This window comes from Neltuma alba, unplaced genomic scaffold (assembly GCF_004799145.2).
Source record: "Neltuma alba isolate B1F8T4 unplaced genomic scaffold, ASM479914v2 tig00002515_pilon, whole genome shotgun sequence".
In the NCBI taxonomy this organism is placed as follows: Eukaryota; Viridiplantae; Streptophyta; class Magnoliopsida; order Fabales; family Fabaceae; genus Neltuma; species Neltuma alba.
In genome coordinates this window covers 35,255-48,668 of record NW_021632893.1, presented here as the reverse complement: position 1 = coordinate 48,668, position 13,414 = coordinate 35,255, and the positions used below count along the sequence as shown (strand labels likewise).

At 32.8% G+C, this 13,414-nt stretch overlaps 2 protein-coding genes across 2 annotated transcripts; both read left to right on the top strand.

The window, feature by feature from the left end:
- The first annotated feature begins 704 nt into the window (after window positions 1–704).
- Window positions 705–1,748, top strand: LOC114730793 (uncharacterized). The gene is made up of 2 exons (XM_028917908.1): window positions 705–1,301; window positions 1,680–1,748. Exons 1-2 carry the CDS (start codon window positions 705–707, stop codon window positions 1,746–1,748), a joined length of 666 nt encoding a protein of 221 aa, XP_028773741.1.
- A 7,796-nt stretch (window positions 1,749–9,544) lies between these two features.
- LOC114730802 (mannose-6-phosphate isomerase 1) lies at window positions 9,545–13,104 on the top strand. Its single transcript, XM_028917920.1, has 5 exons — window positions 9,545–10,009; window positions 10,102–10,269; window positions 11,748–11,960; window positions 12,191–12,457; window positions 12,717–13,104. The coding sequence occupies exons 1-5, from the start codon at window positions 9,716–9,718 to the stop codon at window positions 13,041–13,043; spliced, it is 1,269 nt and encodes a 422-aa protein (XP_028773753.1). The 5' UTR covers window positions 9,545–9,715; the 3' UTR covers window positions 13,044–13,104.
- The last annotated feature ends 310 nt before the right edge of the window (window positions 13,105–13,414 follow it).

Below are 13,414 nucleotides of genomic sequence, written 5' to 3'. Positions count from 1 at the left end.
AGTGAAGATTTGCTGCTTCTTTTTAGTCCGATTAAATTAGAACACACAAATCGATTGCGATACACATTACTTGTCATTCTTGTCATTCCTATTGTTATCATTTTCTTTCTGCTGCGCCCCTGCTCTGAATATTTGCTGTTTCTTTTTTAAGTCCGTTTCTTGATAGTCTGTATTCAAAATTCAAATTTTGTAGGTACTGGGGGGATAAAATTCGAATCGTTTTAGACTTCTTGTCGTAATTCTTTCTCAAATTAGAGGTTTCTAGAAGCAAAAGCTAGCAGATAGCAGTCAGAGAAAAAGAGAAAGGAGATACTTCCGAGAATAACTCAGAAAAAAACCAAGATAATCTTTCTTTCAGATGAAAAACAAACTTGTCTAGATAATTATTATTACTATAAATAGATTGAACTGGTATCTTGTCTTGACTGAATTTTGATCCCCTAGAGCACCTTATTATAGTTAAATAGAGAGATACAGAAACATAAAGTTGGATCTCTATATTATTCATCCCATTTCTTTTCAGTTCATTCCACATAAAATACTTTAGGGGATCTATTTCGTTTTGACAGATGGTTAGCTTAGTTATTACCAGTTATTCATGGTATTAATTCGTGCTCATAATTTATAATCATAAATAAAAAGATTAGCTCTTTTTTTTTTCCTTGTGCAGACAATATAAAAAGCAATCAAATCGGTCCTCCGCAATGTCTTCATCCTCATCATCACCCAAAAAGGTTAGCTTAAAGCTTCTGATAGACACAAATACTGAAAGAGTTCTGTTTGCTGAAGCAACCAAGGATTTTATCGACTTACTCTTCAACCTGTATCGCATGCCTATCGGTACATTCACAAGTCTCATTACCAATGAAGGCATGGTGGGTTCATTAGGCAAATTCTATAAAAGCATTCAGAATCTCAATGATTATTATATGGTAAATCCAAACAGAGATATTGACCTTTTGCTGAAGCCAATTGCTGCTGTCTCTGGATGTCTTCTGCCTTCAACTTTGTACATGTGCCCAAAGCGCTGTGAGAATTTTGTTACAAACTCAGAAGGAACTCTATGTCCATCTTGCAACCGTGAAATGGCAGTTACACTGCAATTTGTGACTAAGAAGGCTAGGGAAGTGATGACAGATTCTTCTTCTAGTAAGGGTGGAGGAGTTGAGACTTACATGGTGATGGATGATCTTGAAGTTCAGCCCATGTCTCCCATTTATTACTTCACCCTACTGGAAAAGTTCAACATTGAAGATGTTAGTGGCATACAAAAAAGGGTCGTTGAGCTGGGGACTGACGAGGTAAGTTGAAAGTAGAGATAGTATGGTATTTGACTTGAAAATAATTATGTTTTATTGATCTAATTAATTGGGAAAATCCCAATTAAATCCCACTGATGAAAAACCAAAATCGAAATTCAAGCATAAATTCTGAAGTGGCTTTAAGGGAGAGAAAGAGGTGAAAAAAAGTGAGGGGCAATATGGTCATTTATCAAAATTCTGCCTAGTTCCCCTTCTTAGCCTAAAGAGAAATTTGCTAACAGTGTGTGCTCAAATCTGAATTTTATTTTTTTAATTGAATTTAATTAGGATTTTTCTATCTTCATTTGTCATTGATAATTATTTATGTAAGTCCGCTGACTACTGTTGTTTTTTGTTTTTTTTGTTTTTTCCTGCCAGGGTATCAAATTGCTCAAGGCCTCACTCCAGCACAATAATCATGTTTTGACAAATGTTTTCCTCCACTAGCATGGAAGACTAATAAAGTGAACGAAGAGGAATCTCTTGTAAATGTCAAAATGTTGAGACTTTAGTCTATGATCATTTTCTCTTCTTTTTTTTTGGGAATAAAAGTCTATGATAATTTTCAAATCATAGATTTACATTGGTTAGGAGATTGACTATACTGGTGGGTTTCAATTTACTTCTTGCAAGACTTGTTATTGAAACTCAAATATCAACAAGGTAAATACGAATTTAAGTAATTGTCCTAGCTATGAGGTTTAATGCTTTCTAGCAAGTAATTGAAGTTTTGATTTTTACCATGCTGATGATAAACGATCAAATTATCAAATATCAATCAATCAAATGTAAACTACGTCATGGAGCTTACATATTATTGCTGCACATCAAGAGCTTTTGCGTTATCATTCTTAAAATTCTACTAGGTGTTCCTCTGTGGTGGTTATCAAACTTGCACTGCAATTTGATTCTCTGTCATTAATGTTCTGAAATCTCTTCTCGATTAAGCAAGTGACTCACTCATAGTTGTTTTGATTCTTGCGTCCACACATATTTTTAAATGTGCCAATAAAGTCTTCCCTTCCTGAGATGCTAGTTTCCTTCACTTTTCCCTTCAAATTTTCATTTCATATTTCATCTTTCAAAATTTCTAATCCTTTTCAAAATCACCCAATAAGTTACCCAACCCTAACCATATCGTCTTTGTGGGCCTTTTCACAGAAACCCAGTTGCCGTCGCTTACTCTCCTCCACTCCTCAATCAGAATTGCAAAACCCCACCATGTTTTTTCTTCTTTTTTTAGTATTGAATTTACGGTCTTGAAGACTGCTACACATACATAAACATGTCACTAAGACCAAGTCGGCTCCTGAAGAATCCCAAAATGCAACTGCAGAAGTTGATGCAAGGAGTAAACAACAGAACAAAGAACTTCTTGGCCCTCTTGCAAGATTTCTTCTCTCAAGGTTACTGGAAATTATTGTTTGTCCCTTAAATAGTAAATTCCTTTGATCCTGTATAAGGAGAATGTTGATGGGCATACTTGAACCAACATAGTGACCTTTAGCTCAGCTCAAATCTAACGTTTGGGCCAATCTATACATTTTAATCCATCTTGGGCCCAGCCCAGTCCAACAAAACCCATGGAAATTTCCACTTTTATGAAATTTTGTGTGATATTCATTTTTCTGGTAATAAATCAGACATGATAAAAACAAGATTGTTTGGACAATATTACCATTACGTATAGAAGCCACCTTTTTGTGGTTTTTTTCAGTTTATGCCCTTAACCTTATTATTAACTGTAAATAGGTCATTGTAAGATATTGTTTGTCAATTTTCTAATTATTAGTCATTCTTTTTCATACAGAGCAGCATTGCTGTTCAATTACATTAGGGTTTTGTATGTTTGAAAAGATTGTTGCGTGTCCAGGTAAAAAAAAAAAAAGATTGTTGCGTGTCCAGGTTAAAAAAAAAAAAGATTGTTGCGTACTATGCATTTTCTCTGCGCATTGGAAAGTGCGTCAATAGGCTAGTATGTTTATCAATAATTAATTTGATCTATTACTAATTTACAAGTCATGAAATTTCTCACTATCTCGGTAATTATCAATTCAGCCATCTTTTTTTTTAAAATGTCAAATCAGCCATATGGGTTGTATTGTATATATTTGATACGCACAGAGAATAAAAAGTAATTGATGAAAAATTAAATTTAAAAAATGGTACTCCTCCGGTTCTTGATATAAGATCCAATTCTTGAATTGATTTTTGTCTTAAATATAAGACTCACTTTTTTTATTTATCAATTTTCTCTAAATTACCCCTATAAATACTATCTCAACCATAATCAAGTGAATGAGGGAGAGGGGTATTAAGAAAGATAATTATGGTGTTTTAGGAAAAATGTGTCACTTTTCTTATAATTAACTAACTTACCTAACTTCCTTAATCTAATCAAACTAGTTAAATGGATCTTATATTAAGGATCGGAGGAGTATTTGTATTTGTATTTCTAAATAAAGTAATAAGAAAAAGAGATGGATAATAAATATAAAAAATAATTATTATATATATATATATCTCAATTTAATACAATAATCTTTCAAAAATTATACTCGTTAGACTAAAATTCAGTGAACAAAATAGTTATGCATTGTGCTTATTATGTGCCCATCGGTGAACACCTAAGGGCTTGTTTGGATTGACTTATAAGTAGTTTTTCAAACGTGATTTACGGAATACGAGGTAAGTATGTGAGGAGAGTTTTGTCTCGGCTTACGTGAACTTACTTAAAAGCCTGTTTTGAACGGAGCTCCAAACAAGTCCTAAGCCATTTCGTTTAGGGAGAATTGCAATTAGGTCCTAGTTAAGGGAATTAAATGCAAAAAGGTCCTTTAAAATCATGGAATTATTCTAAGTCTCAAGGGACCTTTTTGCAATAAATTTTATTTGTTTAATTATCAAATTACTCTTCTTCTTTTTTTAACTTTGTATTGACAACTGAAAAAGCAATGGTTGACAACTCAAGATGCAAAGATTGACAACTATCGCCGCTGGTTTGACAACACATCTTCTCAGCATATTACATCATAAGTTGTCAAACCAGCCGCGATAGTTGTCAATCTCTGTACCCTGAGTTGTCAATCACTGTTCTTTCAGTTATCAATGTAAACTTTTTTTTAAAAAAAAAAGAAGGGTAATTTGGTAAGTAAACAAATAAATTTAATGCAAAAAAAAATTTTGGGACTTCAAAATAATTTCATGATTTCAAAGGACCTTTTTGTATTTAATTTTCTTGAGTGGGACTTAATTGTCATTTTCCCTTTCATTTATCACAAAGACTTTCGATTGGAAAGTATAAACTTTGGCGTAACTGTGGGATACGTACACGTGTAAATTAAAAAAGAAAAAAACCGTATTGCCATATACTAGTACTTTATTTGTCATATACGTTTAAAATGTAAGTCATGAAGACATCAGAGTCCTTAAAAAATCACATCACTATATATAAGCTGTATTGCCTGCAAATTGGAGATCAATATCACTATTCATAATAATAAAACGATAAGCAATAAGAGGTTGGGTTTAGCAAAAGAGATTGTGATGAATTAATGTTCAAATTTTTAGTGAGAGAGGTGTCCACGTTTAATACTCGACAGTGTTGTAAACAGAATTGTCTACAATGTTATGAGCTTTTTTTTTTGGTAATACTACTATGTTGTTACTTTCACAGTATTAACTACTTAAATTATTAAGCAATGATTCAATGTGACTCAAGATCACAGGTTTTGATTGGAGCACCATGTATAGTACCTTTTGTTTTTTTTTTTGGACCTGAACCATGTATAGTACTTGAAACTGGATATTTTCAGGGCCTCTTAACTCTTAAGAAGCTTTGCCATGCCTTGAGTTTTTGAAAAATATGCACAATCGTAGTCTGTCCCATAACATTGGGCCATAGACTTGACCAGCTTGTGCAATTGGAATGTAGCCCCCATCTACGATAAAAATCATTTTAACTAATCAACGGGAGTTGGATCTAATAGAAGGTGTTAGTCCTTTACAATATGGTAAATTAAGATTTCAATCACTATTGGGAGAGTTACCCACATTTAGTGCATAATAGTGCCTTGAATAAGATTGCTGCTAACAAGAGAATACCTATACTTTAGCAAAAATAAAAATCATTTTAACTAATTTATCAGTATAAAGAAAACATGATAGTTACCGACACAATGCCTTGAACCCAAAAAAAATGGTAGTTTGCTCATTAAATTTGTTTTAAATTAAAAATTAATTTTTTTTAAACTTTTCCCATATAAAATGAGATTCTAAAGGAAAGAGAAAAACACAAAGTTACATTAATCGTTAATTATAAAAACAAAATTGACAAATAAGTATTAATGATTTATATGTTGGATTAAATCATTTTTTAGAAGAAGCTTATACCGTGAACGGGAGTGAATATTTTTTAATCGGTGAGAAATAAGATTAAAAATGAGATGACAAATTCATTTATTTTTATTTTAAAAAATATATTAAAAATAATTTATAAATGAGATGACGCAAATACTTATCTCATCAAAGACACATGGTTTTTTTTTCCTTCTCTTCTTTTTCCAGATAAAACGACCCCCGAGTCGTTACCATGAGATAGGGGTCCCACGCCAATGCGCACTCAATTGCGATTGATGTTATCTTATCGTCACTGGCTTAGTTATCAGCTCATAATTTATGACTGTGATGTATTTGACGCTCCCTTTCCCGTCTCCACCTGGCCTCTTATTTCCTGTGCATTAATTGTTATATTTTGATTTTTCTTCTTCTTTCTATAAATAGTACTATGAGATAAACATTGAATAATACCATTCTGTTTTTAAATGTAATAAAAAGATTTAATTCTAAATACAATATTTAATATTTAATATAAGTCATTGAAAAGAGAGAAAGAGGTGAGAGATATGAGAACGGTTTGTAAATATAGAGAAAGAAAAAAAATTAATGAAAATAAAATTAGAAAATCTTGTCAATTTAATAATTTTCTTGATATACAAGAATGAGTTACAAGTTAAGATAGAATGGCATTTTACTAGCTGAATTAGCTGGTCCCTAATATAAGAATTAATTTAACATTTAATTTGACTTTAAATATAAAATTCCAGTTTATTTTGTCTTTTTTATTTATTCATAAAAAAAAGGCCGAAGAGAGAATAATATATTTTAAAAAATACTATTAAATTAACTATAATTAAATTCTCAAAATAAGAAATTTTTTTACTATTTTTAGGAGTTTGTCCTCTTAACATTATTTTCTCTTGTTGCTGACACCATTTTTTACGTTAAAACATTGACTTGGCCCCATGTTTATGTTGAGATTGACTTGCCCACAGGGTCTTTTTATGCTGTGTTAGATTATTCTTTTCCATCCTGGATTTTTTTTCTTATTCAGCCTAGAAATATCGTTTTATTGAGTCAAAAACCAACAGAGTACACAGAACCTAAAAGGAAAGGGCTCCAAGCTCTCCACCAGGAAAAGAAGCTATTGTCATTGAAATTTTGAAATATAACATTTTCAACTATCAACTGACTAGTAATCACAATTTGGGAATATAAAAGTTATTGTCAAATCATATAAGAAATATTACCTTCTCTGATTTTTAATATAACAACTGATTTGATATTTAATTTGATCCAAAATATAAAAGTTCAATAAGAAAATACAAACTAGCTTACATCAACTAACAAGTATCTATATCTGGAGGTGGAGCGTTATAAACATCACTCGTCATGTTAGAACGAGCTAGGTCTTAAACGTGGGACTGAAACTGAGATATATTTGTACGTGTATTTATACTTTAAATACGCACTTTTGTTTTGAAAGTACATGCTAAAAGAGTTATGAGGATCTTAGAAAAGTGAGAGTCGTGGTAACGCAATCTTTTGAAAATTGGTGTTACATTGCTTTTATTTAATATTTACTGTTAAAAAAAGCTTCCAGATTTACACAAAACAATTAAACTAATGTTGGTGATTAAAAGAATACAATATTACATTAGTCTTAAAAAAGATAATACTTGCTCCAAATTATGATGCAAGAGCTAAAAAACTAATTCGTGAAGATTTAAAAAATTAGTTATTTATATAAAATAAGTCTTGGTTTTTTAAAATATTCTTTTTAATTATTTGTGTTGAAATTATTCATACCTTTTTAACATGTATAATCAATATGAATAGTAGGGAAAAAATTATAAATTTGGGAGACAAAATAGATTAAATTATTATATTTTGGACCAAATAAAATGCAATAAATAACTAATAAAATGATGTAAAATATCTTGAAACATTTTGATGTGAAATTTGAAAATATATTTTGTCAATATGCATTTTATACTTTGCTGTTTGATACAATTCATTCACTGCTTATTATGCTTGATTAACAAATGACAACAATAAAAAAGGCTTTTATTTCAGGATATTGATAACACTTCAATTCATTAGCCAATTTGCCAAAATAAATCCCAGTTGCTGGTTGGGGGTTCTAAGGTAGCTTCTTCTTCTTCTTCTTTTTTTCCGCTTCCAAAGATAAAGAAATAATATTGTAAAATACAGACATTTCGAATTTTCGTTTTAGCATAAGGACTGATTTGAAATTATTGAAATTTGAGGTATTGATTCAGAATTTTTAGAATTTTTTATTTCTTTAAATACTTCCAAACCAAAGCCTCAGAAGATAGTTTTTCTTTTTCACTGTTTGATAGTCTGCCAATTGAATTTACTAAGAAGCTTTGATCCAAAGCATCCAGTGGTTAATATTAGACTTAGTTCGAAATTAGATCTGATCCTAAATATAAAATTTTAATTAATTTTTTTAAAAATATATTAATTATTAAGAATTATATCAAAAAAATAGTTCCAATACTACATGTAATTAAAAAAGTAGTTTAAAAAATTAACATACATTTATTATAATTAATCAATTTATCTAGGTTCTTTGACCTTTCAAAATGAGTTGGAAAAAATCTAAAAAAAAATAACTGTTAAATTTTAATATTTTAAATCAGTATTGATTATTATATTTGTAAAAAAATTAATACACTTGAAAAGTAAATAACAACATATTTTTATAATAATTTTTAATTTAAAATTTTAAAATTTAATAATTATTTTTTTGAGCTTTTATGCAGCCCTTATCAGAAATTAATACTAGTCTCCATGTCGCGTTAAACAGGTTCTGTTGTCTGTTGCCGGGAAGGGGAATGGGACCCACTCTGTCACGCTATGGGCGCCTGCTAGGCTAATGCAACCTCTCCCAGACGGTCCGGGCGGCGCCTGAAATGACGACGTCGTTTAGCATCACCTCTTCGGTTCTCTTTACGAGAAAACGGGGCTCTACTTTGTCGTTTCAGGCACATTAAAATAATGCATTTCACGTGCCTCTGTCTATCAGACGTGGCTGGCCTTCCATAACAAACCTTTCTGGGGTCACAATCCCTTTTTCCCAAAACTCACTTGCTTTATTTATTTTCTTAATTTTAACTCGACCGTATAAATATAATAATTCTATGACTAACTTGAAAATTCATAAAGCATCCCGTGCTTGTTGGTCGCAAAAGCATTTTTATGCTGCCTAATGTAAAAAATTTAAAACTACCTTTTAAATTTTTATGTTATTATATTTAATTAGCATGTTAAAAAATTTTAACCCCCATAAATTTCCTACCTTTATTCTTATATAATTAACAATATAACTAAATTAATTTTTTTTACTTATGTTGTGACATCTATACGCTGTACTGTAGAGGATTTTATTAATAACATAAAATAGACTTGAATACGGAATGTAATTTTTTGAAATGAAAAACGTAAGTATAATTGAATTAAATATAAAAGGATAACATATAATATAATTCTGGTTTTGTGATGCAGTGTTTGTGTGTGAACGATTTACATGGAACATACTTTATTTTCTGCTGAAAATTATCTTCTTCCCTTTTTTTCCAAGTTTTTTTCCTGGTCCTATTTTTATATATTGTTTATTTATATAATTTATTATATATAAATTTTCGTTTATTTATTACAGCCGTATTTGGAAGAAAAATGAGTTTCTCTGCTTTAAAAAAGTATGAAAACTTGAGTTTCCTTCCAGATTGAGAAATTTCGTGCTCTTCGAGAACGACTCGCTTGAGGATAAGAAACGAAACTGCAAAAACAGAATCATACCCCACTTGCCTCTCTTTTTCTCTCTCTAACGTCTTCCTTACTCGTCGTTATCTCTCTCTCTCTCTCTTCGTCTTCCTCTCTGTCCCTGGAGGTGCCATCCCAAACGCTTCAAATAGCAGCAAGCATAAGCGGGGACGGTCACATACCCACCTTCGCAATTCGCATTCACTTCCCTTTTCTCCATTCCCTCACCTTAAGTTCGATTCCTCACTTCCTTGCAATTCCGTGTGGAAGTTTCTGTTCTCGCAATAATGGAAACGGAGGATAAGCTTCTGATGCTCCGATGCTCCGTTAAGAACTACGATTGGGGCCGACTGGCCGGAGACTCTCAAGTCGCAAGGCTCTTTTCGCTGAATTCCGGATCCGAACCCGAACCCGACAAGCCTTACGCTGAGTTTTGGATGGGTACGCATGACTCTGGCCCATCTTTCCTGCTCTCTGGTGATGAAAATATGACCCTTAAGTCGTGGCTGTCGAAGAATCCTAATGCTCTTGGCGAGAAGGTTCTTGGAAAATGGGGCTGTGATCTCCCTTTCTTGTTCAAGGTATATATGATAACTCCAATTCGAGGTCTAGATATGAAATTAAAGAATGGTATTGAATTGTGAACTTCTTGTGGTGGTTCTTTGTGTTTTAGGTACTCTCGGTGGCAAAGGCGTTGTCCATACAGGCTCATCCAGATAAAGAGTTAGCCAGAACTTTGCATAAATTGTATCCTGATCTGTATAAGGACGGGAATCACAAACCTGAGATGGCTTTGGCAATGACCGAGTTTGAAGCTCTGTGTGGGTTTATCTCTCTGGAGGTACTCATTGTATTTCGTCAAATCTTTTATTTTACTTTCATTGAGTTTGGGTATCAGGGGAAATTAAAACTGATATGTTATTCAGTGACGCTGTCATAAACAATTCTTTATCTGTTTGTCGGAGAAATTTGTTTTCTTATGTTTGATCCTTAATTCCTTCATATGAACTATAAGATAAGTGAGTCGGAATATCTTGAGCCTTTTCTCAGAAGTCAGAAAGTATCGCTATTGATGGTGATTGGAAAATTTAAAGTCTGCTTGGATTTATTAAGAAATTAATATTTTAATCTTCTGTGTTTTTGGGTGATTAATCATCCATTTTTAAATTCGGTAGTTTTGCACTTCAGTTTTTGCTTTTTTGGAAAAATAACTCCCTTGTTGGGTAGACTTCCGTAATGTTGTTACAGAAGTTTTTTTTTTTTTAACATATTTTTTGCGGAATTTACGGTTTTCTTTTTCTTTTTTAAGCCAAAGAAAATCACAGTTGACTTTATCACATTAGAAAATTTAAAAACAGATATTAAAAATTTTGATTTTTAAATTATTTTAGAGGATTTAATTAATAAAATTTTAATTTGGACCATTCTGTGATTTTCACAGTCAATTTAATCTCGTAACTCCTTGTTCACAGGATTCTATCTGAGCGTACCAGTGATGGCCAATTAATGATGAGGAGAATCATGTGAAAAGATCAATGACAATCGTTTATAATATACAAATTAGGAGTAAACGATATTGGCTTTGCCGCTGTTATTTTAATTTTTTTAAAACTCGCTTTGCATATACAAATCGTTGAGATCAGCATGCAGGTCTAAGCTACTATTGATTGTCTGAGATTCAAAACCTTCAGTTACAATCTGACTACACTTGACGAGTTTTGAGTTAATCACTTTCCAAGCTTTTATTGTTCTTACAGTAGTCAATTTAGAGCCCGTAATATGATATGGGGTTGGGTTCGCGGAAGTTAATTTTTTTCAGAAAAATATGTGTTATTGGTTGAAAAATGATTCCGAAAGTTGACATATTAGGCTGTTCATGAAGCATCATTTTCAAACGCGAGTTGAAAATTTTTTGTTTCAAACATTAGCAAAACTCGAGCTCCATGAATTTTAATTGTTATTCATATATGACTATAGAATTACAGAAGAGAAGCCAATGCTTTTTGTCTTCTTCTCTTTCTCCTTTCAGTGAATTATACTTTTTTTTTTTTTAATTGTTCTGAAAGCTTATGGAATCTGCTATCCTCTGGAATATTCGCATATATAATACTTCATCTAACTTATGACTCAAAAAGTTGTAATACATATGCTTTGATCTTACTACATATTCAGAGCTTTCATTTTTGTGTAATTCGAAGAGTTTCCCGATGTCTGGACCTGGCCTTTTGGTAGATGCAAATAAAAAATGTTGTTTTATTGTCTTTGGAGCATTGTCATCAGTGAACCAAGTAAGCAATCTTCGGTGTTATTTTTACTCAGGAGCTGAAGGTTGTGATTCGTACTGTACCTGAGGTTATGGAACTGGTTGGCTTTGGAGATGCATTACCAATCTTTGGACTCACTGATCAAGATAACGAAGAGACTATAAAACGTGAATTGGCGGCAGTGTTTACCCGGCTCATGTTCGCAGATAAAAAGGAAGTCACTGAATCAGTAGGCAGATTGATAAGTCGTCTGATCAAAGAAAGTCAGGTTGGGTGATTACTTTTGAAAGTCGTCTGATCATTGTTATGTTTATTTCCCCTTTGAATTGTTTACTATTGTAGCTACCCTTCGATATCCAACAGTCTATCCATCGGTCCGAGTTGCAATGACTTCTTAAAAAGCAAATTTATTTTTCACTTCATGTTATTGTTCCTCAAAATCAATTCAGTATATATAAATATATATATATAAATAATAACGGTTTCACTTTTAATCAGGTGAGGGAGTTGACAGATAAGGAGAAACTAGCGCTGAGGTTAGAAAAGCAGTATCCTAGTGATATTGGTGTCATAGCAGCCTTCTTACTGAACTACATGAAACTCAATCCCGGTGAAGCCCTGAGCCTTGGGCCAAATGAGCCACATGCTTATATAAGTGGTGAGTGCATCGAATGCATGGCAACTTCAGACAATGTCGTGCGAGCTGGCCTTACTCCTAAACACAGAGATGTCCAGACTCTTTGTTCCATGCTCACATACAAGCAGGTAAGTGATACATGATGAATGCTCTAGCATGTGGAGACTGCCATTTTGTTTTGTTTTAATTTTTTTTTCCCCATGATTTTTCATGATAGAATAGAATAATGGAAAAGTGATGCGTCTTCCTTCCTTTGACGGGAAGGGGAAGAAACAGGAACATCAATCATGTGATAGGTTTGACTTTTTGAGGAATGGATTGACCTGTAGTAATGGCAATGGCATGAATATGTAAGACTAAAGGATCTGAAGCCATCTTCTCTTGCAGGGGCCCCCTGAGATCCTGCGAGGAATTCCCATAAATTCACATGTAACAAGGTACCTCCCACCATTCGATGAATTTGAGATTGATCGCTGTGTTGTCCCTCAAGGTGAATCAGTGACCTTCCCAGCAGTCCCAGGTCCTTCCATCTTTCTGGTCGTTGATGGGGAAGCGATTATAAAAGTTGGAGGATCACTCAGAGTCTATATTGCTGCCGAAGGAGATGTCATTTTGGCTGCTGCAAACACCGTAGTTTGTATAAGTGAAGCATCAGACTTGATTCTGTATAGGGCTGGGGTTAATGGTGAATTCTTTGAAGCTTCCGAGGCTTAGGAAAGCCTTCTGTCAGCCAAGTCTGGAATTCTGAGTTTGGTTTTTCAGAGTGACAAGAGGTATACAGGAAAAAGCACTGTGATCACAACATAGTAATGTAGTAGTATATTGGGAAAAAAATTGGTTAGTTTCCAATAAAAGATAGCATATAGCCAATATCTTCATATGTATACTTCCATTGAACTTGTTTGTTCATATTTTTTTTCTGGAAAGTGTTGGATTAAACTGATCTAGTTATGTTTATAGTTTTCTATCGAATAACTTCACAGATCAACGGGCCAAACATGCTGTATAGTAATGGTGAAGCTCCAGGTATGAGAAAAGGCCTAAGCGGACGCCACTTTGGACCTACAATCATTAGATTAAAAATA